We start from the raw sequence: 22,250 nt of genomic DNA on the forward strand, positions 1-22,250 counted from the left end.
AAACATAGGACTCCGGACTTCGGCCACCCGCCGCCAATCACTAGGCACCGAATGCTGGTCGCCGGATTTAGGACTTTGGCCATTGGATGCCAAACGCCGGTCACCAAACGCTAGTCGTTGCCACTCCTAAAAATAAAAATTTTATTATGTTATCAAACGAATTTTTATTTCAAAAATAAAAATTTTAAATCGTTATCAAATGCCTTTCTTTGTTCGAATTCTTCCATGGAATAGAAATTGAGAAATTAATTTAATAGAAATTGAGAAATTAATTTATTGCCAAAAATTGAAAAATTAATTTTTTGCCAGAAATTGATTTTTATTTCAAAAATTTATAATGCACACCCTTAATCAACAGCACCTATGAGGTCGTCCCCTAGAAAATCTAACTAGGCAAATCCCCCGCCTTTTTAAGGCAGGTTGATGATGATGACAACTTAAGGTAAGTGACATCCGAATCAAAGAAACAATCTGACCAGCCAACAACCAGTCCCAAAAAAAAAAAAAAAAAAAAAAAAAAAGAACTTAAAAAACAGAAGAAAACTTCTGACCAAACCAGGTGGGACCTCACAAATCCGTTGACATCTCTCCCCGACGCGAGCGCTCGCGAGCTAGAGAGAGAGAGAGATTTTCTCTTTCCTACTTCTCTACTCTTCCCCCTCGCCGAGATCTGCAATTCCCCCAATTGCCAGATCTCTCCTCCATTTTCCATCCAATGGCGCCGCCGCCGATCCGCCCGCCCCCCGCCGCCGCCGCCGCCGTCCCCGCCTTTCTGTGGCTGCTCCTCTCCGTCGCCGTCGCCGTCGCCGTCGCCCGGTTCGGCGTCTCGGCCGCGCCCGACGTCGCCGCCCACCCCACTGCCATGGTCCTCCCCCTGGTCCTCTCCCCTCCCGACGCTTCCCGGGCCCTCCCCTCCTCGCGCCGACACCTCCAGCGATCGGAGCGCCCCAATGCTCGCATGTCGCTGCACGACGATCTCCTCCTCAACGGGTACGTTGCCGGATTCCGATTCGGTTCTCCGGTGGGGTTTTGGGTGCTGATCTCATTTTCTTGGTGGAGCTCTGGTGTTTGATGTCCTCCGTTGTGGCCGAATGTCTTGTGCTTGGATAGGTACTATACTACGAGGCTTTGGATTGGGACGCCACCTCAGAAATTCGCGCTGATCGTCGACACTGGAAGTACTGTCACTTACGTGCCGTGCTCCACCTGCGACCAATGTGGCCGTCATCAGGTAGTCTTTGGTTCTTCATCGGTTCTTGTTTGCTGAGTTCTGTTTTTTGGGGTTGTTTTTTCTAAATGCGGGAATTGAAGTTGGAAAAGAATAGATCAAATTTCGTGGGTAGCAATTTTCTTAGACCAGCAAATATGGAGCTTCTGATATATTTCAATAAGCTGGTGTGACATGAGACTTTTTATAGTGAGGTTGCAAGTGATGGAAGCAACAATAGGAATGTAAAAAATTTGTGATGCCAGAAGAATTGTGCTCTTATACCAATTGATGCAGGATATCCTAGCTTTGCTACCCTTTGGGTGCATTACATAATTTCCAAGAAGTAAAAGAAGCAAGGATCATACTAGACAGGAGACAGATTGAAAAGACATTAGATGGGTAGAAAAATCCGTCGGTTGCCGTATTCTTTTTAATTACTATTTGTAAAGACACCTAGTATCCATTGATAGCATGGTCAATTTGTTGGTGATAATCCTTATTGAGAATTCTAATGTGTCAAGAAGTGGGGAAAAAGATATTTACATATCAAGAATGACACGTGATTATCCTTGGTCAAGGCAATCAATGTATTTGAATGAGAAAAAATGTAATGTTCTGCAAATTCACTTTCTCTTCTGCCTGTTTTTGACCTTATGATGAAAAGGTGGTAAGGCTGAAACTTGCTGCTGTGAAACCATTTGCAGTCTTGACTATTTAGAGCATGCTCTTTAGAGATCATCTTCTTTTGACCTACTGGTTAGGAGCTTGAATGCATACCATCTTCTTTTGATCGACTGGTTAGGAGCTTGAATGCATACCTTTTTAAAAACTGAATTTATGCACTAGCTGTATACATTTTCAAACAGACTATTTCTGCTGACAACTTTGCACGTAAACCTTTAGAGATCTCTATAGCTGAAAAATGCTCACATGATGGATAATTGACTTGTCACACGCCTTTAGCTATGAATTTGTGCACTGATGTTGACATTTTCTCTAGGATCCAAAGTTCCAACCTGAATTGTCAAGCACATACCAACCTGTCAAATGCAATATTGATTGCACATGTGATGACAACAGAGCGCAATGTACTTACGAGAGGCAGTATGCTGAAATGAGTACTAGCAGTGGTGTGCTTGGCAACGACATACTATCCTTTGGCAATCTTAGTGAACTTGCACCACAACATGCTGTCTTTGGTTGTGAAAATGTTGAAACAGGCGACCTTTATAGCCAGCATGCTGATGGCATTATGGGGCTTGGCCGTGGTGATCTCAGTATTGTTGATCAACTTGTTGAGAAAGGCGTAATTAGTGATTCATTCTCCTTATGTTATGGTGGAATGGAAATTGGTGGCGGTGCGATGGTTCTTGGTGGAATATTTCCACCACCAGACATGGTATATGCATATTCAGATGCTGGACGTAGGTACGTTTTGCAGGCTCAATATCTCATGGTTGTAGTACGTAATTCAATTTCCAGACAGCTATTTTTGATACATCTCACACATTTACTCCAGTTTCGGGATGTTAACAGTCCCTATTACAATATTGATCTGAAGGAGATACATGTCGCGGGGAAGCAATTGGCTTTGAAACCCAGTATTTTTGATGGAAAACATGGAACTGTCCTGGACAGCGGTACAACATATGCATACTTGCCAGAAGCAGCTTTTTTAGCTTTTAAAGAAGCTGTGAGATTCGCTTCCCTCTCTTTTTTATCTCCAGAAAGTTGTGGAAATTCTCCCTCTTCCTATAGGTGACCTGTCTGCTTGGCTAGTCAGGAAATAGGAAAACAAAACATTTACTTATTATGACTACACTAGGATCATCCCATGCAATGCACGGATTGATCGAACACATAAAAGAGTATAACGATCTTATTGTCTCTGTAGAATAAAAAGAGGAATCGTAAAAGTATATTATAAGTTGAAAAAAGATGACAAATCACCAAAATTATCACTTTCATCTATACTATCCTATTCTATTTATCTGTCTGTCTATCTGTCATCATCATTTTTTTATTACTATCAGAAAGTTTGAAATTTGGTGTCTACTTTGTAATTTTTTTTTTTTTTTTGGTCCGTATGATAACTACTGCCTCACTTTCATGATATTTGGATAATAACTATCGTCAAAGTTAAAAAGGAAAAGAAGAGGAAAGAGCACAGTCCACAATGCTAAAAACACCGCATCATACAAAAATCAATGCTTTACTTTTCATTGTAATACGATTTTTTTAACGATATAACTTCAGATAGTAATTTTAATTTGATAAAAAGTAACACACAAGTCAGTTAAGAAAAGAATTGAACTTGAACCATAAGCATTAAGAAGTATTCGAGAAGACAGATAACCTCTTAGTTAATAAAATTCATTTTGTGTAAAATACATCCACTTAGTTTTAATTTTTATTTTCTAATGGTGGTATTTGGTTAGGTAAAAAGTAGAAATAGTAATAGAATGAAGTATGAGTAAAATAAAAATTAAAGATCATAAGAAAATCATGTGAGGGGCCACATCAACCTTTTATCATTCCTACACCATTCATTTCAATATGTATGGATTCAGTTCATGTGACTGTTCTCTTTGTAGTTATTTATTGTGACCAAGAGCTTAAACATGCGGACAATAAGTCGATGTGTCATTCAACTTTTACAAGCAAGATATTTAGAATTTTTATCGCAATGTCATTGCTTGTAAGATCAAAGTGTGATGGATGCTGTGGTTTCAGACTTCAGTGTCATGTTGGAAAGATGTAACTATTTTGTTTACAAGTAGCTACCTGTATTATATTTTGGTTTATTTTATTGAGGATTTACCACTACCATGAGTATAATGGTATACTGATTGAGTTATGATTCTAATGAATCCGGTCAAATATTGGTGTATTGAATAGCAGCTGAACCAAAAAAGAATAAAGAAAAATGAAACGGAAAAAAAAAGGGAGAATGTGATAAAGTATAATTCAGCTTCATCTTACACGAGTATCAAGACTTTTCCTCTTTGACATAATTATATTTACCTAATGTATCGGGTTATAATTTGGCTACTTGTGGATGGTACATGTAGTGTTGCATGATGTTGTTGCTGCTTATAAGACCATAGTCATAGTGTGGTAAATCACTCACATAATAGTTACAACCATTTATCAGGGAGATTGGTAACTCTGGGAAGGCTATTCGAGCATCTCTGACATTCTCGTTCACATCCCATTCATTCTTGGATGGTGATGTTAACTGACTATACTTGCTTTTATTTTCTAAGAAGATCGAAAGATTTAGCATACTGTCTACATTTTTAGCACCACCTATATTATTCCTTCCTTTAGTTGCTGTTATTTTTCTTTTTTCATTTAGATTGATGAAATGTGTTTTCCCGTTTTAAAGCCTTTCTCTATATTTTGACCTTTTGCATGCAACCTTTTTTCATATTTTTGTTTTGAAAAATTGTGTGCAGATTATGAAGGAAATCCGGTCTCTTAAGCAGATCCATGGTCCTGATCCTAATTACAATGACATTTGCTTTTCTGGTGCAGGAAGGTATTTTCTGTGTCTTAGTTGACAAACTTGCTTCATTCTGAAAAACTTCTGCTTCTTCTATCAGAGACTTAAGGGCTGCTGTTGTTTTTTTTCCATATAGCGATATCTCTCAACTCACGAAGACTTTTCCAGTGGTGGACATGGTTTTTGGGAATGGGCAAAAGCTGTCACTATCGCCTGAAAATTACTTATTCAGGGTGAGTAGCTGTATTTCTTCTCCTGGAATGTGTGATATGGAAAGAAATCAAATTTATGATTGGAAGCAGAAGAGTGCATCTAGTACAAGCTCTTTTGGCATGCTAAGTTGCTGTTTTCATCTCCACTTGTTATTAAACAATGAGTGATGGTTCTTCCTCTTTTTTTTAAAGCATTCAAAGGTGCGCGGCGCATACTGCCTGGGCATTTTTCAGAATGGAAAGGACCCAACCACTCTTTTAGGAGGTGGGTGACATGCTGAGCTTATTTGTTTATATATGTTACTATATCACTAGCCCAAGTGTGGTTTGGAACCTTGATATTTCAGTAAAAATTGTCATTGTATATAGCATTGTGAAATATCGTCATTACTTGCTGAACTCACGTTGTAGATTTGGGAGTAAAAAGCATCCTTGATATTGTGCTTTGTGCTTGTTTCTTTGAAAACTTAAATCGAAACTTCCTTTCCCACTGAGAGGCGACTCTAGAAGCAGGATTGCTTTGGTATAACATTCTTTCGTCTGGAGCTTTTGCAATCTCCACTCACTCCATAATCTGAGCCTAACCTCCGAAACCTAAAAACATGAGATATATCTATACATCAGGATATATCTTTGTCTGCTTTCTATTTAGCAATTTTTTTTCAGTTCAGGATGCAGACATGCTTAACAAGGATATTTGTGCATTGAGTTCCACATCCAGAGATTTTGGGTTAAGTATGATGTTATGTGGACTGGGTTGTTTGAAATATTTGTTGACTAAACGTATGACCCATTCACCAGTTCATGTGGACTAAAAATCTCTCATCATGTGTAATTTTAAAATTTTATTTGCAAATGAGCCATAACTTTTGTCCCCAATGTTCTGTTGTTTGTTAGGTATCATTGTGCGTAATACTCTTGTGATGTATGATCGTGAGCATTCAAAGATTGGTTTTTGGAAAACAAATTGTTCTGAACTGTGGGAAAGACTTCAACAGTCTAATGCTCCTCCACCAGTGCCTTCAGCTCCAGATGAAAAGGGCCCATCTGAGCATATGCCACCCAACCTAGCTCCCAGGGCACCAGCAGATTTGAATATTCCAGGTATTGTGTGCGGCATGCTTGATGGTATTCTAGCTTGCATTTCTAGTTTGAGCTTCTCTTTGGATACTGATTTTGGCGGTTGAAAAAGTAATTATATGTATGATAGTAAAACCTGCGCTATGTCCCATTTGCTTGTTGCCAAAACCTTTTCCTTATTCTAATTAAGAGTAGGTAGCTATTGTTGCATTAGTCGGTTGGGATTGTCATAGTATCAAAAATTTAATCTCTTGGACATTTTGTATTTTTCACCACCACCTTCATCTGCTTCTTTCTTGTCCTCTGCAACGTACACTTTGTTAAAACACCAGATTACCCACTTTGTTTCAAAAGAAGGCAAAAGCTTTGGCCGACACCTCTATGTGCTTCTTTCTTGTTTTATTCTCTATACACCTTCTTCAATATTGATATGCCAGATCACCTCTTTTCTACTCATCAGGATCATGCTTTCTTGAGGAACATTTCTCAACACGTATGAAGAAAAATAATCGAATGCTTTCTGGGATCCCTTACGATGTTATTAAAACTGATTTAGGATGGCAAGTGAGCAACTTGTATTGTGATTTACAAAGGAAAAGTTCAGTGGACAACTCACTCGCGAAGCCTAAATTCTAGTAGGCATCAAACGTAAAAATCCTGCATGTCAAACTTCAGGGGGCGTTACGCTTTATATTTGTGAATCATGTTGTCACACAATTCAGAAACCAAGTTTTGCTGATAGTCAATGAACTTCAGTCACATGTCTTTTCAATAGGAACAACATAATCACAAACTCTATTGAAGTCGAATGTAGAAATCTGAGGAAATAGCCCAATAGATTAATAAAACTCCACTCATGCAAGCACTAAGATTTTTGAGTTTTGTCTCTATTGATTTACAGAGAAGTGATTTATCTTTTTCTTTCTTTCTTTCTTTTCTCTTTCTAATGATGCTTGCTTATGATAACTTTATCTTTGACCTCCTGCTATGCTTAAAGTGCTATGATGTTCAAGTTGAACAATTGTATTTATTTTATCTAGAAGTTAGTAATATTCATTGCACTATTTCTTGAAATAGTCTCGATACTGCATTGGCGGAAGGATTTAATTTGTGACTTTTTTGAGGTTTGATGTTTCAACGGGTTCAATTGGTCTGTTTTACATGATGTTGCCAACTTAAAGGTCTTACGAGATGGGAAATAGTTAAGAGACCTAGAAAGCGTGCCAATGGCTTTGTTTGGTAACTATCCTGTTTTTCTATTTTTCTGTTCTTTTGTTCTCTAGAACAGAAAAGGAACAAAAATCCGTTTAGTAACGTTAGCTAATTTTTTATTCCCCAAAATAGAAAAGTGGCTAGGGAATAAATTTGGAAAAAAACAAGAAGTAAAAAAAAAACTACTTTTTTATTCCTTGGAACATAAGTGGAAAAAAATATTTCCTAATGGGAATTGTTTCTAAGAACAAAAATGTTATCAAACTCACCCTAAGTCTAAGTATCAATTTCATTAACTTAATGATGACATATACCAAAGATGTGAACTCGTTTATGTGGACTATGCTGATAAAATGAAATTAATCAGAATTATTGCTTTGTTACTTTTTGTCGTCTCTTATTTTCATTCATTTTTTAGGCTTGTATTTCCATTTTGCTCGAACATAACAAGGAGTAAGAAAACTGGTACAGTGTTTTTATCCAGTTGAACTTGTCTCTCCTTTTGGCCTGCTTTCTTTATTTTGACCAGGTCCAATATGTGTATGTTGATCTGAACTGGGCAGAGGTTCTCAGTTAAACCAAATCCATCCCATCAAGTTTTCAGAACATCATTTCTCCAAATGTCAAGTCTAGATATATCGATATTTGTTGCCTATGCACCTCTGCAGATGATACTTTCAAATAATGTGTGAGTTCTGCTTTAGGATATATGTAGGCAATGTGTTTTCTGATGATCTCTCTCGATCTGACATATTGCAGAAATTCAAATTGGACAGATTACATTTGACATGTCCTTGAGCGTCAACTACTCAGATCTCGAGCCCCACGTCACAGAGCTCACTGAATTCATAGCTCATGAGTTAGATGTAAATGTTTCGCAGGTTAGACAAATAAAGTATACAAATGGGGGATAATCAGCTGAAATCCATAGAACCTTTAATTTGTATGTGAAAGTGCAAAGTACTGTGCAGAGACCAACAAATTCTATGTTTCGGTTGGCTCAGTAATCGGATGCTCATGTTGACTTTATTTTGCCTGGATGGTTTCAGGTCCATTTAGTGAGTCTTACGGCCAGAGGAAATGATTCCATTGTTAGGTGGTCCATCCTTCCTGGTGGAAAGGGGGCATATATATCCAATACAACTGCCATGGTGATTGCAAAAATTTCAAAAGTTAACTAGTTTTTTGTCCAATGATTGAGTTCTGACTAAGTGATTTGATAATGCCTGTAGGAAATTATTGCCAGGCTTTCTGAACATCGAGTGCAGCTTCCTCACAACTTCGGAAGTTATCAGTTCATTGAATGGCATGTTGAACCTCCTGTGGCACGGTATGCTACTTTAACTTCAACAGAATAATAAAATACTTTTGGATATGGCCCTGGTTTTTATATTAAGTATCAAAGTATATGCAAACAAAACAGAGGATAAGGGAGACTCATAAAAAATATTGAAGTTGAAAACTCACTAAAACATATTGATATAGATTCAATAGAATTTATGATGTTTTTGCAAATCAAAAAGCATAAGTTGGTAGTTTTTACTCTTGTGGCTTTTGTGCCCTACCTATTGCTGACAAATAGGACCAAGGAGCATTCATAAAATATCAGCGAGCTAGGGAGAAATTTAGTGCATGCACACCTGTTGGCGTTTTGCTACTATGTTCACAATTTGTATGAGTTAAGACTTTTCTTTTTTTTTGTACTTAGGACAGTCCTCCACTGTTACATGAGTAACTTAGAAAATGCAAAATTTTCCCATGTCTTTTTCACACAATCTGTCTACCTCTAATATTAGCCTATAGTAGTGTGGATGAGAGAAATATGACCACAGGCCTAGTAGCTTTAGTTTTGAGGTCCACCATTTTGGTCATCTTGATATGCATATAAAACCTGAACTTGATCCTGCACTATTCTGCTATAACATTATGGAAGACGGTGGCATGTCTTTGAAAATTTTGTTCTAAAGCATGATTACAAGCGAAGCAAATAATTACATAAAAGCTTCAGAATATAGTTGTGAATGTACATGTGGTGAGAAGTTCTCTTATAGTAGTCTAAGCAAAATGTATTCTATATCTTCTGTCACTTGACTCCCACCCTATTTAACAGAATTCTCACATATAACGATCTGATAGGGTTTTTTTGTTGTAAAACAATGCAGGACGTGGTGGCAAGAGCATCATGTGGTTGTAATTTCGGCAGCTATCATTGCTTTAGTAATTGCATCTTTAGCTTCTGGAGGATGGTTTGTTTGGAAACGTCGACAGCAGTCTATTACTGCTTACAAGCCTGTTGACTCAATTGTTCCTGAGCAAGAACTCCAGCCTCTATGAGGTCTTTACATTGTATATGGATGACTTTCGCCTAAAACTCATGTCAGATGTCAATCGGTTCACCATACCATCATCGTGGCTCAAGATTTCTGTTTTTACAGAGAGAGGTTTGTACTCAGAGATGCAATTGTACCACCTTTACTTTTGGCATACAGAAGAAAGTGTTCAAATGCTGGAAATAGGGAATTTTGATTATATGCCTTTATTAGGTGTACATAACTGGTTATATGTCACAATGTGAATGACAACCCTCATTCTTTAGCTTTCATTTAAGCTCGTGTGATGTTTCAAATCAACCACAGCTCTTTTCTTTTGCTAATAACATGAGTTTAATGTTGGAAATGTGCGTGCGGGCATGCTCACATTTGCAAGTTTTGAGTTCTTTGGTTTGCTCTGAAAGAACTTACCAATTTCAATTAGATTAATGAATTTGTAGTTCTTTATTCATGAATGTGAAGGATAGTGCGAAAGAATGAGAAAATGGTTGAATGAACTTTCGATGCTAAAGCACTGCAGCATTGCTTTTCTTTGGAAAAATGTTCCAAGTACCAATTCGCATTCAGTTTCTTATCAATATTTATTTGCTTTCTTGTAAGTACCAACTTCTATAATAACTTGTTAGTTGTTATCTCAAAAACTCAGCAGTGATTTAAAATTAGCAACTCTTATATTGAGTAACTAACTTGAATTACCAACTATTACATCAAATTATCAATCTTTATTTGAGTTACTACCAGTTGTTTCTTCGATCAAGACCAGCCTTAATGTGAATGACGTAGCAACTTTATTAAATAAAAAATTTGCAATACATTTCCATTTTACAACCCATAGGCACAACCATAAAAGCCTGATTACTTAAAAGCTCATGAAACACTTTTGCAAGTTTCATAAATCAATTAAGTTCAGCCTTTGCCCTGTGTAGGTAGCCTTGAACAATAACATTTTGGATACAGCTAATGAGATTTGAATAGGTGCATCCAATTCCTAAGCTATTGAAATAAGAGAGAGTTGATTCATAGGAGTCGGCAACTTAAAGGTCCGTTTGCTTAAAGGAAAACTATTTTTGAGAAATTATTTTTTGAGTTTTTGATGTTTAGATAATGGAAAGCTAATTGATCTTTAGAAAACGTTTTTCATGGATGGAAAACAGCAAGCCAAAATTGCGAGAAAACAATTTTTCTTATGGTTAAAAGGAAACTACTTTTTCTAAACTACTAATAAATAAAAACTAAGCATTTTAATTGAAAATGATTTTTCTTGGAAACATTTTTCTTTATCATAAAATTTTCAGTGAAATAAACACATCCTAAATTGAATATTTGTAACTCACCCAAATGAACGTGGGTAATTTTAAAAAAAAAAAAAAAAAAGGGCAGTAGCTTTTAAATGTCGTAGCTTTTAACACAACAAAAGTTTATCTGCAATTTGAATAAGACGTTGGTAATTCGTCGGAAAAGGTTTGCAATTCATATATTCATGGGTAAATTTGAAAATATGAATTAGTTGCACAACTAAAGGTTCATAAGCTGCACAAATTCAGGTTGATAGGTTAATATAAGGATTGAGATCCTTTAAAATTAGGAGGCCTTCTCTTGAGAAGTCGACACACGGTCTCCATGGCCACACCTTCCAAAGCACAGCAAATAGCCTCCATCGCTCCGCTTCTCTCCGCCGATCGAATCACGGCGGCAGCTAGTGTCACAGCCTTGATTTTCCACGAGGGTTTTTTCCTACGTCTCCATCAAGCGCCCACGCCTGGACCCGATCCCACACGTTGCTTGCACAATTCAACTTGCCCTACCGCTCACGTTCACAGCCACTTGCACACCAACCATGCCGCAATGCGCCACTCACACCGGCCGGCACTCCGATTCGCACTCATGATCGGGTTCAAGAACACTAGATCATCACGGCACTCGGTGGTCGTTCTCTAGGGGTTGTCCAAGATCTAATATCCAGGATAATACACAAGAAACACCTCACAATCGATTACAAGGCACCAGGACTTATCACAATACTGACTATACAGGCAGTACCCGGTCTGGACATGTCCTAGACTAACAATACATACACAGAGGACAACGGTAACAAAGGGCCAAGCAGACATGTAAAAGTGTCCGAGGGATACCGAATTTTTCTCCGGACAATCCTCGGTGTCTTCAGCGCCTTTTCTTCGGCCAACTGCTGTTCTAGTCATCCTTGCATCTGCCCATGTGCTTGCGCCACTCCAAGTCACGGTGAACGCTTCACTGTCCAAGTCATGCGCTCACATCTTGCTCCTGCATTCCGATTGTGAACCAGGCCCCTCGTCATTTCAATCATCCAAGAGCAGCAATTCATGCTTTGCTCAACTTGTGCGGCGCCCCGCCCAACCGATCCTCCCACATCGCCACCGATTCTTGACTGGAACTCGTCCAATGCCACAGTCCATGCCAGCCCGTTACACCAGATCAAGAATCTTAACAGCTAGCACCACCATTCTACGCTTGGCATCTCTCTCCTCCTCTCTCGAGCCTCTATCGAGCTCTTCCCTCCCCGCTTTCAAGGTACAGGTTGCGACCTCTGATTTGAGACCTTGACCGCATATCATAAGCCGGCCTCAAGCTACCCAAATATAAGGTTCCCTGAGGCCGAGCAACCTGAGAGAGAGAGAGAGAGAGAGAGAGAGAGAGAGAGAGAGAGACGGCAGTCGGCAGTCGGCGACAAGGAGGCAGAGGGTTGACAACTGAGCAAGCGACGAAGGTGGCTGAGCAAGGCAACGTGGATTGGTGAGAGAGAGAGAGAGAGAGCGCAACTTGATGAAGAAGGCGAGCCGTGGAAGGCGGTGCACTGACGTAGCAGTACAGAGACCGAGGGAGAGAAAGGAGTTGGGGTCTGGACTTTTTGAGTGAATCCATCTAGATTAAGGATGTACATTAGTCCTTCTAAGGTAATGGGAAATGTGCGTGCGATTGCTCGCTAATTTTAGAAAAACTTTATCCTTCAGTTGTAGAAGGTGGTGGGTATCGAAAGAAAAAAAGTTGGCAAACAATTCGAACTAGAATTGGTGACTACACACGAATTGGTAACTTTACTTGAAGAAGATGTTAGTAAGTCGCTCAAATGATCGTCTTGTGCGAGCTTGTAAACGAATCGAATGAGAGTTTGATAACTTGACACTAAATTTTACTGCACTGATCCCCTTAAACATATCATAAAAGCTAAGAATAATTCCAGTGGTTTCAAAGGCATGCTCTAGCTAAAGGTTCAAAGAAGGGGCAACAGTGATAACGACTTATATAAGAATTTCATGCTTAATTAATGTTGTAGGAACACTATAATTCAAGCCAAGCTAGTAACGTTGGCATCTCACATCATATAAAAAGGACCTTGCTTTCTGAATTTTATGTACACTATATGTCAAGTTCACCTTAAAAGCATGTCAACCCTGTTAAGAGAAAAAACAAGAGGACAAAATAGCACCTGAAAATGACATAGCAACAGCAAGGACTATACAACAAGCATTCTTCACTGTACATGCTTATCAGGAACTCCTGTTGCTTTTTATCGGTTCCAGATAAGCACGATTAAATGTCAGCCTCCAAGACTGTACGAAGGACGAACACTTTGGTTATAGGGATGATCTTTGACTTGATCAATGGATGCAAGCAAATTGACCTGCATAAGAGATGACTGAACTTTAACTACAAAAGAAAATGTACTTTTTTCTCTTCCCAACAGTGATGTGGTTTAAAGCAAAGCAAGCCCTAAGGCTGCCCTGTGAGCAAGCACTCTGATTACCTTCATGATCTCACACTTTGAGCTGGACCGCGTCAGAGCTGCCAAAACACTGAGGTGGAAGTCCTGCAATGGAATAAGCACGTGATTAGCATCTAAGCAAATTAAATAGTAATTCAGGTCCAGAAGATGATCCATCTGGTTTCCTCCACGTGCAAAGTGCATGTTGTAAAGATGGAAATATTACTTTGCAACCAATTTCACTGCGGTTGAATAATAAAAGAAGAAGAAAATCTCTGTCTAGCAAAGGACATAGCCTGCGATAAACCCTGTCAAGTGATAGTCATTTCAACTTTGGTTTTTTGAATGCATATTCAATAAAGTTAGCAAGCTATAAGAATTAGCAACTATCTTTTCACTGTCAAACTGAATCTGCATTCCAAAACCTAAACAAAAATAGGTATATTTCATGGACGACACCTGTATTCACAGAAATCTGACACGCATCCCTGCATTTGATTGAATCTCCTTTGCACCTCATTGAAGGTAGAAATTCGGGCCCTCCAAGGGAATCAAACCCCTAAGAAATACAGAATTTTCCTGTGCCTCATGTACAAAAATACCCTATGATCTCAGGAGATCAACCCATTCAACAAAAGAGGTCAACCCCATGATCTGTCTTTGTATGGGACTGACAAATGCACATGATCCTACGTACAATTTACTCAATACGAGTGGACAAAACATCCATATCCCCAATCAATAAAAATAATGAAACAAGTAGTTTCAAACTAAATTTTGGCACTTGAAAATCAGCTTCAAGTCTAAAATCACTGTAGTTAAATTAATGACCAAATGTACTCCAAGTTGAACCCCTACAAATTCCTTTGGCAATCCAACTAGTATAGATAACCGACTAGGCGATGGAAGCAATATAGGAATATTTCTAGAAGTAGTAATTCGGGCTTGTAATCATTGAAAATCGTTGAAACGCCTCCTATCCGCATTGGCAACAGTATTGTCATCCAAATACTTGATTCCTCGTTGGATAGAGAAATCATCTTGACTAGTGGATCAACAACACTCTCGACAAGAGGAATCAGCATGGGTTAGCTCTTTCTGTTACTCTTGGAGTTATTGACACAGAAAGAAGTCCAACCATCTTGAAAAGGGGCTAGAACATCCCCTCCCCTTTTTCTCTTAGGACTTTGTTCAGTAAAAATTGTTGAAAGTGAAAGACGTTTCATGAAACTTTCTCAAATAAGTTTTACGGCAAATATTAGAGGAAGGACATGGTCAGCAAAACTGTTTTTACAATGTTTCTCAATCTTTGCTAAACCATGTTCCCATGATTGATGGATGTCATAAACTAGTGGCAGAACTCATATACAGGTGAACTGATGGCTATTATTTAAAGGAATGGGGAAACATTTTCGGTCTACAATTTTTATTTTTTGGTTATACAGTCTACAGGTTAACAATGCGCAAGTTAATGGATTTCTCACAAAGCTTATGCAACAAGAATACTTACCCTAAAGGGATCGCCTCTTAAAGACTGCACATACATAGAATTTCCAGTGTTCCCATCCTGCAAAGAATAAATTAGCACACACAAACACCAATACCTTGCATACCTTTCATACAAGGGAGAGTCATATAACAATTATTGATGTATACCTCCAAGAAGACATCCCTCAGTCGCCTTCCAGTTTGGGCACAGCAGATGCGGACTACATGCTCATCACAACTTCCACTGATGACATAGTCCCTTCCATTCATATAATATGAACGTGTGTAATTATGAACACTTCCAGTTGAAGCTATCTCAAATTTCATTTGGATCCTTCCATCACCAGCTAAAAGCTGCTTGACCTGTACCAGTCAACAATTAGCCTCCACTGTTTTCCTATAGATTTAAAGGACACCAGAACTTCATGATCTTCAGGGATAACTACTCAATCATTTCATTTTTTTTTTTGGCTGGAAAAGGGGGGTTAGTGGGGGTTTCAAGAGGTTTTAAAGACAGCAATTTACCCAACATCATGATGTTCACTACATTCTCCTGAACATGCCAAAGATCAAAACAAAAGGAAGCATAAAATTTACAAAGAAAGCAAGTTTGCATAGCTCATGCGAAGGGGAGTAATATATTATCACTTAAGCTAGCCAGCAATTTCTTAAATAATCAACAGTCTTATCTGGTGCCATTTTTAAGTTCAACAAAAATCATACACCTCCATGAGGCAAATTGATGCAAACAAATGTGTAACATATCAAAACTTCAATGTGCTATTGAGGATTAGGACCAATCCTAACCAAAAGGGTAATATTGACAAAGTGTATGCAAAAATGACTTTACATGATTAACCTCAAGAATTTCAGTGTCTAGTGTGCTACATGAAATATTAGATAGGAGAAGAAGGCTCTGGTCTGTTCTTTACCAAATTCCTCTGTCCATTCCACATGTCTATTGGTGTCAACAGCTGAGAAATGAAAAACCGCAAAAAAGATGGAACAAATGTCTATGTGAAATACCTCATTATCAACAGCAGAGACCAGCAGATAGTGGTCATCAGGGGAGAAGCAAACCATTACATTTTCTCTGGAGCTTGAAACTGTATAGCAAGGTCGCACCGGAGTCTCTCTCAGATCCCACATCTTGACATCACGGTCGAATGATGAAGTAGCAAACAAGAACGGAGAGTGATTTGCAAATTTAGCAACATTTATAGGTTCACGGTGCAAATCCCTGAACAGCTCCATGCGTTGACCAGTGCCAATGTCGTAAAGAGCAATGTTTCTTGTGTAGCCACTAACAAGAAGTCTATCGTCCATCGAATTGACATGTACGGAGGTCAACTGCTCAAAATCGGCAAAAGTGACAGCATCATAACTGAATGAGAAGTCTGGAACTTTTGGTGGTATACAATTGATGTCAAACAACTTCAACGACCCATTGTCAGAACCTGCAATAAGCTACTTGTCCAAAACACAAAAGACCATCAGTCATCACACTTCATCAAATGATGAAAGAAAAAGAGAACTATGAAACTACGAAGCTGTGAAGTAATATTAAACCTCTTGCTAGATGAAATATCCAACCTTGTCAATACAAAAGGTTGTTTTATATCTACACGTTCATGCAAGCCAAGTGCTAAGCAAAAGTGGGCTGTGACCGCACATGAAAACGGTAAAGAAAAAGTCCATGTTCAAGTTCAAATGTTTTACCTCAAGAAAATGTCCCAGATGAATTGTGCTATGCTAGCCTTAAAGAGAGCAGTTAACTAGCATCCCAAAATATGTTTGCTTTTTTTCTTTATACAGATTGATGTTTTTAACTTGCACAAATGTTGGAACAAATGCTTATAATTTCATACATAGGCTATATCATGCACTCCTCCTTAAGATCGAGTATTATAGATACCTTGGATGGATATTTCTTGAGCCAACAGAGACCCAATATACTATTTTCCACACCTGTTGATGGGACATAACCAACAATTTTTCCACCTTCATGGTTGGTAATAATTATTTCGCCACCCAAAGTTCCGAAAGCCATAAGAGAAGGGTCTGATGGATTGTACTCAAACTGCCTCGGTCGAAGTTGTATACCTTCTTCTTTGAAAAGACGGCCAATTTTTGAAACTGGTTGTATGAGAGGCCATGCGGATGATCCAAGTTTGGCTGCACTAAGAGATCTTGAGAAAAAATGTTGGCCCGTCCTAGAAGAAACTGAATGCTTTAATTTAATTGATTTTGGGTGGTAAAAGCTGACTTTTCCCATTTCACGTTGATGCAGGACTGCAATGACACTTTCTTTGTGCTGTCGCCCATAGGGTAAGTTCTCATAGTGACTCGAGAAGACATTTTTTGCCACTTCTTTGTCGGCCTCCTGGACAGGAAGGTTGTCCAATACTTCCAAACGAGGCAGACAAACAATCATATATTCTCTGTAGTATTTCTCATAGCATATAGGTGAGCAATGATGCGAGACATACTTTTTGAATGTGGCACTACCATTCCATGACTTCTGCTTTTGAGCGCACATAAAAACCAATTCTTTCTCATTGATCTACAATCCGCCAAAAGAACCCTGTTAACAATCTAACACTTTCATCATCTACAAACAACAGAAACAATAAATCACTTCCCAAAGTCCTATAGGTATATTGATGTAAAGCATACCCCCGTCTTACCCCATTGTGCAGCTTTATTCTCAATTTGTACGCAAACATGTACTAGATGATAGTTCGAATAGATTCATTCTTCTAAAGTGATCGACATTTATCATCAGTACCATTAGACGAACCATTATTTCTGCCACAGGATTCATTGGCTATAGACAAATGCATGAGAGGAAGTAAGCTGCTTACTTCCTCAACTTCATCAAGAACTTTGTGCATGGCGCTGCCATGAGAAACAGATTGTACAGCTTTGCAGGAAGAATAGTTCGGTAGAACTGAACCAGTTTCCTCACCAACAAGAAGATTTGCCTTTTCACTGTAGAGGGAAGCACACGGTCCAGTGTCATGGCAACATAAGCATTTCTGGAATCGTAGTTCCACTAAAGAAGGAAGCTTAGACAACACAGCAGTTGTCGTCCAGAGATTAGCCACTCTTGTCTCACACATTGATAAACGCATCAGATTTGGCATGCCAGAAAAACAGTCCTTGTGGAAGCTAGTGACTGACGTACAGAAATCCAGGTTAAGGGTATGCAACTGTGTAAATCTACCAAAAATGTTGAGCTTCTGAATTTGGAGGGACCAGAAACTGAAGACTTTACAGGAAACTTCCCTCTTGCTCAGATTGCTGCAAAGAGAGCAATAGAATAAAATGAACAAATGAACGAAAGACAAGCTAAAATGTTAATTGTCATTGAAAAGTCCATAGCAAAACTGGCACTTAGGAAACTTGGTAAAGTAACCTAACCTAAAATGCACAAAACCCTCACACATGTGGTAGAGGGAGGTTAATTGTCATTTTAAGCACTATAGTGGACCTTTTGTTAATAGAACCTATTGAAAGGTCAAGTTTCAACAGACCCAAAAAAACAGAAAGTGTTGAAACATTTTATCTTCTTTTGTTAGAGGGAGGGTGTGATAAACTGAATTTCCTGGCAAAACACGAAATAAGCTCAAAGTGATATTATTACTGACCTTAGAAATTCCTCCCCAAGGGATGAATCCTGGAGATTAACAGCATGTAGCTTATCACCAATTGCATGCATCAAATCAATAAGATTTTCCAAGTTCAAGAGATGAGGTGAGTTATGAACAACATCAACTGTGTCAACATCAAAAGAATGGATTTCCATGAAAACATCAATTAGTGGTAGGAGATCAGTGTCCTGTAGATGATCCAGTGAGATGACAATGTGACATCCTCCACAGGAAGTCATCTCAGTCTTAGCCTGCATAACAAAGATAGAACAGAACCATGACAATAATTCTTTCAGACATCCAAGGGAAAATATGAAAAAGAACAGTGCAATATTAACTCCAAATTCTGGAAATTCGAGCTACAAGAAGATGTATATAATTCAAGTTGACCTTGTTTTAAGAAGAACCTAAAAAGTCCTTTAGCTGCCAAATATTGCTAAACTAATTATAATTAATATACCAAAAACAGCAAAAAGTGAGCGCAACCTTCATAAGCTTTAGTATCAAGCTTTGGCTTTTTTGCACCATAATGCTCAATGTCTATTTTAAGAGAAACCCAACCAAAAAGCTTTAGTAGTAGGTGCAGCTGAGTGCTAATTCATATATAGCCAACCTAGACCTTGTGATTGAGCAATATGCTAAATGAATGCATGCCCCCATTTCAAATCAAAACAATATAGCAGGGTAGGGGTCTTTGCATGTAAAGCAAAAGCAAAGCATAAGATCAAAGCAAAGTGCAAGCCATTACTATGTAAAACACCATCCATGAGTCACATTGTAAGAGAAGAAAAGAACAAGGACACAGGCAATACAAATTTTGCACTTAAGCAATGTGGCTTTTCTAGGCTCAGTGAACAAGAGATATCAGTGGAATACGGCAACTGCCATGACCTCCAATCCTTTCATTCTAACTGAAAACTTGCTATTCCATTTTCCATGTCAAGTTTTCAAAGTGTATTTTTGATACAGTTCTTCGTTCTTCCGTTTGGACCATTATGTTGAACCTTCTTATCAAGGACACAAGGTTTAATTGAGGGCCAATTTCTCCAAATTAAACAGAAGATTTTTTTCTATATAGATGGATGTCTTTACAGAGATATGTCCTTAATCAAAACACATATGCAAGTTGTGGAAACACAATTTATGTGCTTTCAAGAGTCAATACCAATCATATCACAACACAGATTCTGCTCTGAGACTAATAATTTCAGTATCCTCCTACTTTTATTATAATCAGGCATTAAAAGCCTACAGCACATCAGCATTAGGTGCATCATACAATATACAAGCAATGCAGCCATTTTCTAGGTTAATCTTTCAACAGAGAAAACTATGCCTTTGTATGTAACTCTAGCACTCGCATAACGGAAACCTTGACTGTCCTACGGTTATAAGGCTTTCCTCAATAGCAATTGTGGAATAACAAAATAAGGGCATTTGCGCAAAGCCATGGTAGACAGTTCATCCAAGTCCGATATGTCTGTGATAAACTCGAGCAACAAGACAGTTATGATAGGTGATTCTTTCATGATATGCAGCATTAAGCACCTTGACAAATCACTGAGTAAAGAAATCCCATTACATCAGAAGTCAAAATCAGGACCTTTGAAAACCACGATACAACTTCAGCATTGGGTTGTATCTGATGCCCCTTGCAAGAATCCAGATACCTGACAGTATAAAACAAGGACTAACCAAAATCAGAAAGTAATTATTATCCAATGGCCAATCACTTTACCCAATTAGCGTCCTTGTAACAGCAGCCGATTCGTGAACTGGAAACAGCCAATGAATGTAAATGGCAGGGAGCAAAGAAAAAGCACGGCTAGAATCATTTCAAGTTATTCAATTAAACATCCAACAGAAACAGGAGATATATTATACACTATAGCATGCATGTATGACCTCATTTCTAAGTCCATATTAGCTGCCAATGAACCCGACTCCAAGAGACAGATCTTGCTAATGTCGCTCTGTTTTCCGAATAGCGCTCGCCCCAAAATTCCTTCTCTATGCATATATCAGCAAAAAAGAAGAAGGCTAAAGAATCCAGTCTCTGGCACGATGACAACTGAACACGTAAAGAATGACCTCAACCCCACTGATTCACTCCATCAAACTCGCTTCCTTCAACCATTCCGACCAAATTTCACTCACTACACAACACGCTCGCAACAAGCCTTCCCCTGGCTTTCATCACAACACGAAGCTCTACAGCCGCCGCGACAGCGACAAGAGAACAAAACCCATTTCACGGGAAGGGGAAAGAACCACAGAAAGGCCAAAGAAGATCAAGACCACGACAGAGGAATACCGAGTTTCCATGGTCGGTGACTCCACGAAAACCGCGGGCTCCAACTCCTGCTCAATGGTCATTCAACTCCTGTGCAGGTGGGGAAAGTTAGGAGGTACGGGCGGCAGCAGCATCATATAAGCAACACGAGCGTCTCGACGTCAACACACGGTCGGAACTGAGGAAGGGATAACCACAGGTGGTGGTGGTGGTACCCGCTGAATATATGGAAGAACATTTGTGGGGGACGTGACGCGACGTGCGTCATGTTTGGTTAAGAGAGAGACAGAGAGAGACACAGGCGCCGATTGAGGAGGAGGAGGAGGACAGGTAAGTTTTGGGAGTGTCGAGTCCGGGAGGTTTCCTTGCCTTTTCCGATTTTGTTGTTTTGTTTCATCAACAGATGAATCTACTTTAGTTTCAAGCAAAATTATATGATTTTTTGGTGGGGCTATTTTCACTTGTTATATGACTAAATCGACCTGATTTTTTTTATAAAGATAAAATTACCTTCAATCATTCAATTGCATTTTAAAGTAATGGCTTCAAATTTATCGACTTTTCCTTTTTTTTAAGTTTTCTATTTTTATGTACGATCTAGTTACCAAAAAGCCCATTCAAAAAAGTTATCAAGACGACAAAATTCCCATGTATATTAAAGGTGTTGTGTTTTTTTATTGTTAGAATTTACTTCCATTAAAATTAGTTTTGTCGAAAAAAGAAAGTTTTAGGAAACTTAGTTCTTTTTAAACTTAGTTCTTTTTAACGTTATTGAGCAAATTTATGAATAAATTGTTAAGTAGAATCTAGAAAAATTTAGGGCATATATCACAAAAAGAATTTAAACTATGCCCATTGTGACATAAATATCCCAAATTTTTGTTATGTCCCAAAAAACCTTAAACTTACCTACTATAATACAAATACCCCCAAAATTATTTTATATAGCTTCTATTTCAGTTATATCCAAGGTACATTTGTCACACTAATATAAATTCATGATGTTTTATGACACGGAAAAAAGTTTGGAGTGTATATGTCACAATAGACAAAGTTAGTGTTTTTAGTATGAAAAAAAAAAAAAGAATCACGAAATTTAATTTGGGGTGTTTTGTGATATTAATGCTAATTTAATGTAGACAATCTTTTAAAACAATTATATTTGTTTATAAATTTTTAGTTTTGTTGTACAGATCACCATCAAATCCCTTCTTATCAATACATATAGTGGGGTGATCAATTGAAGCAAAAAGGCCCTCCTTTAAGATATCCATTATAAAATCATAGTTACATTCTCCAACATGAAACTTCAAAGATGAAATGCGTTAAACCAAAACATTGCATATAATCAGAATTCTTTTTAAAATGCCAGTGAAATTTCATTATTTTGTATTGATAAAAAAAATGATATCATTTATACCCTACCAAAAAAAAATATCATTTATAAGCGTTTACGAAAAGATATCAAGATGCCTCATTATGCATAATAGTTTGGTGTATTTATAAAATATTTCTATAACTTCTT

At 38.2% G+C, this 22,250-nt stretch overlaps 2 protein-coding genes across 5 annotated transcripts; one reads left to right on the forward strand and one right to left on the reverse strand.

The window, feature by feature from the left end:
- Window positions 1-612: 612 nt before the first annotated feature.
- On the forward strand, window positions 613-9,849 carry LOC104457373 (aspartic proteinase 39). Its single transcript, XM_010072315.3, has 12 exons — window positions 613-990; window positions 1,111-1,231; window positions 2,211-2,638; window positions 2,747-2,903; window positions 4,669-4,751; window positions 4,852-4,948; window positions 5,120-5,192; window positions 5,825-6,031; window positions 7,979-8,100; window positions 8,269-8,370; window positions 8,452-8,549; window positions 9,382-9,849. Exons 1-12 carry the CDS (start codon window positions 716-718, stop codon window positions 9,551-9,553), a joined length of 1,935 nt encoding a protein of 644 aa, XP_010070617.2. The 5' UTR covers window positions 613-715; the 3' UTR covers window positions 9,554-9,849.
- A 2,981-nt stretch (window positions 9,850-12,830) lies between these two features.
- Window positions 12,831-20,934, reverse strand: LOC104457374. 4 transcript variants are annotated; one of them, XM_010072317.3, is made up of 10 exons: window positions 20,338-20,730; window positions 20,036-20,102; window positions 18,430-18,683; window positions 17,644-18,082; window positions 16,695-17,342; window positions 15,806-16,246; window positions 14,948-15,142; window positions 14,802-14,858; window positions 13,334-13,396; window positions 12,831-13,210 (listed from the first exon to the last, which is right to left on the reverse strand). In XM_010072317.3, exons 1-10 carry the CDS (start codon window positions 20,448-20,450, stop codon window positions 13,127-13,129), a joined length of 2,361 nt encoding a protein of 786 aa, XP_010070619.2. In that variant the 5' UTR covers window positions 20,451-20,730; the 3' UTR covers window positions 12,831-13,126. The 4 variants fall into 4 exon arrangements, with proteins under 4 accessions (XP_010070619.2, XP_039155258.1, XP_039155260.1 ...); XM_039299324.1 differs by lacking the exons at window positions 12,831-13,210; window positions 13,334-13,396 and adding an exon at window positions 13,406-14,355 and having other exon boundaries at window positions 20,338-20,732; XM_039299326.1 differs by lacking the exons at window positions 12,831-13,210; window positions 13,334-13,396 and adding an exon at window positions 13,406-14,355 and having other exon boundaries at window positions 19,981-20,102; window positions 20,338-20,732.
- Window positions 20,935-22,250: the final 1,316 nt, after the last annotated feature.

This window comes from Eucalyptus grandis, chromosome 8 (assembly GCF_016545825.1).
Source record: "Eucalyptus grandis isolate ANBG69807.140 chromosome 8, ASM1654582v1, whole genome shotgun sequence".
Classification (NCBI taxonomy): Eukaryota; Viridiplantae; Streptophyta; class Magnoliopsida; order Myrtales; family Myrtaceae; genus Eucalyptus; species Eucalyptus grandis.

Bases quoted from the DNA above. Each gene is read 5' to 3' on its own strand.
- LOC104457374 (XM_039299324.1), bottom strand. From the start codon at position 20,450: ATGCATAGAGAAGGAATTTTGGGGCGAGCGCTATTCGGAAAACAGAGC. The intron at 17,343-17,643 runs GTAAGCAGCTTA...GGCGGATTGTAG, and splicing joins TTCTTGATGAAGTTGAGGAA to ATCAATGAGAAAGAATTGGT. The intron at 16,247-16,694 runs GTATCTATAATA...TTGGACAAGTAG, and splicing joins TCAAGAAATATCCATCCAAG to CTTATTGCAGGTTCTGACAA.
- LOC104457373 (XM_010072315.3), top strand. From the start codon at position 716: ATGGCGCCGCCGCCGATCCGCCCGCCCCCCGCCGCCGCCGCCGCCGTC. The intron at 4,949-5,119 runs GTGAGTAGCTGT...TTTTTTTTAAAG, and splicing joins CTGAAAATTACTTATTCAGG to CATTCAAAGGTGCGCGGCGC. The intron at 8,550-9,381 runs GTATGCTACTTT...AAAACAATGCAG, and splicing joins GTTGAACCTCCTGTGGCACG to GACGTGGTGGCAAGAGCATC.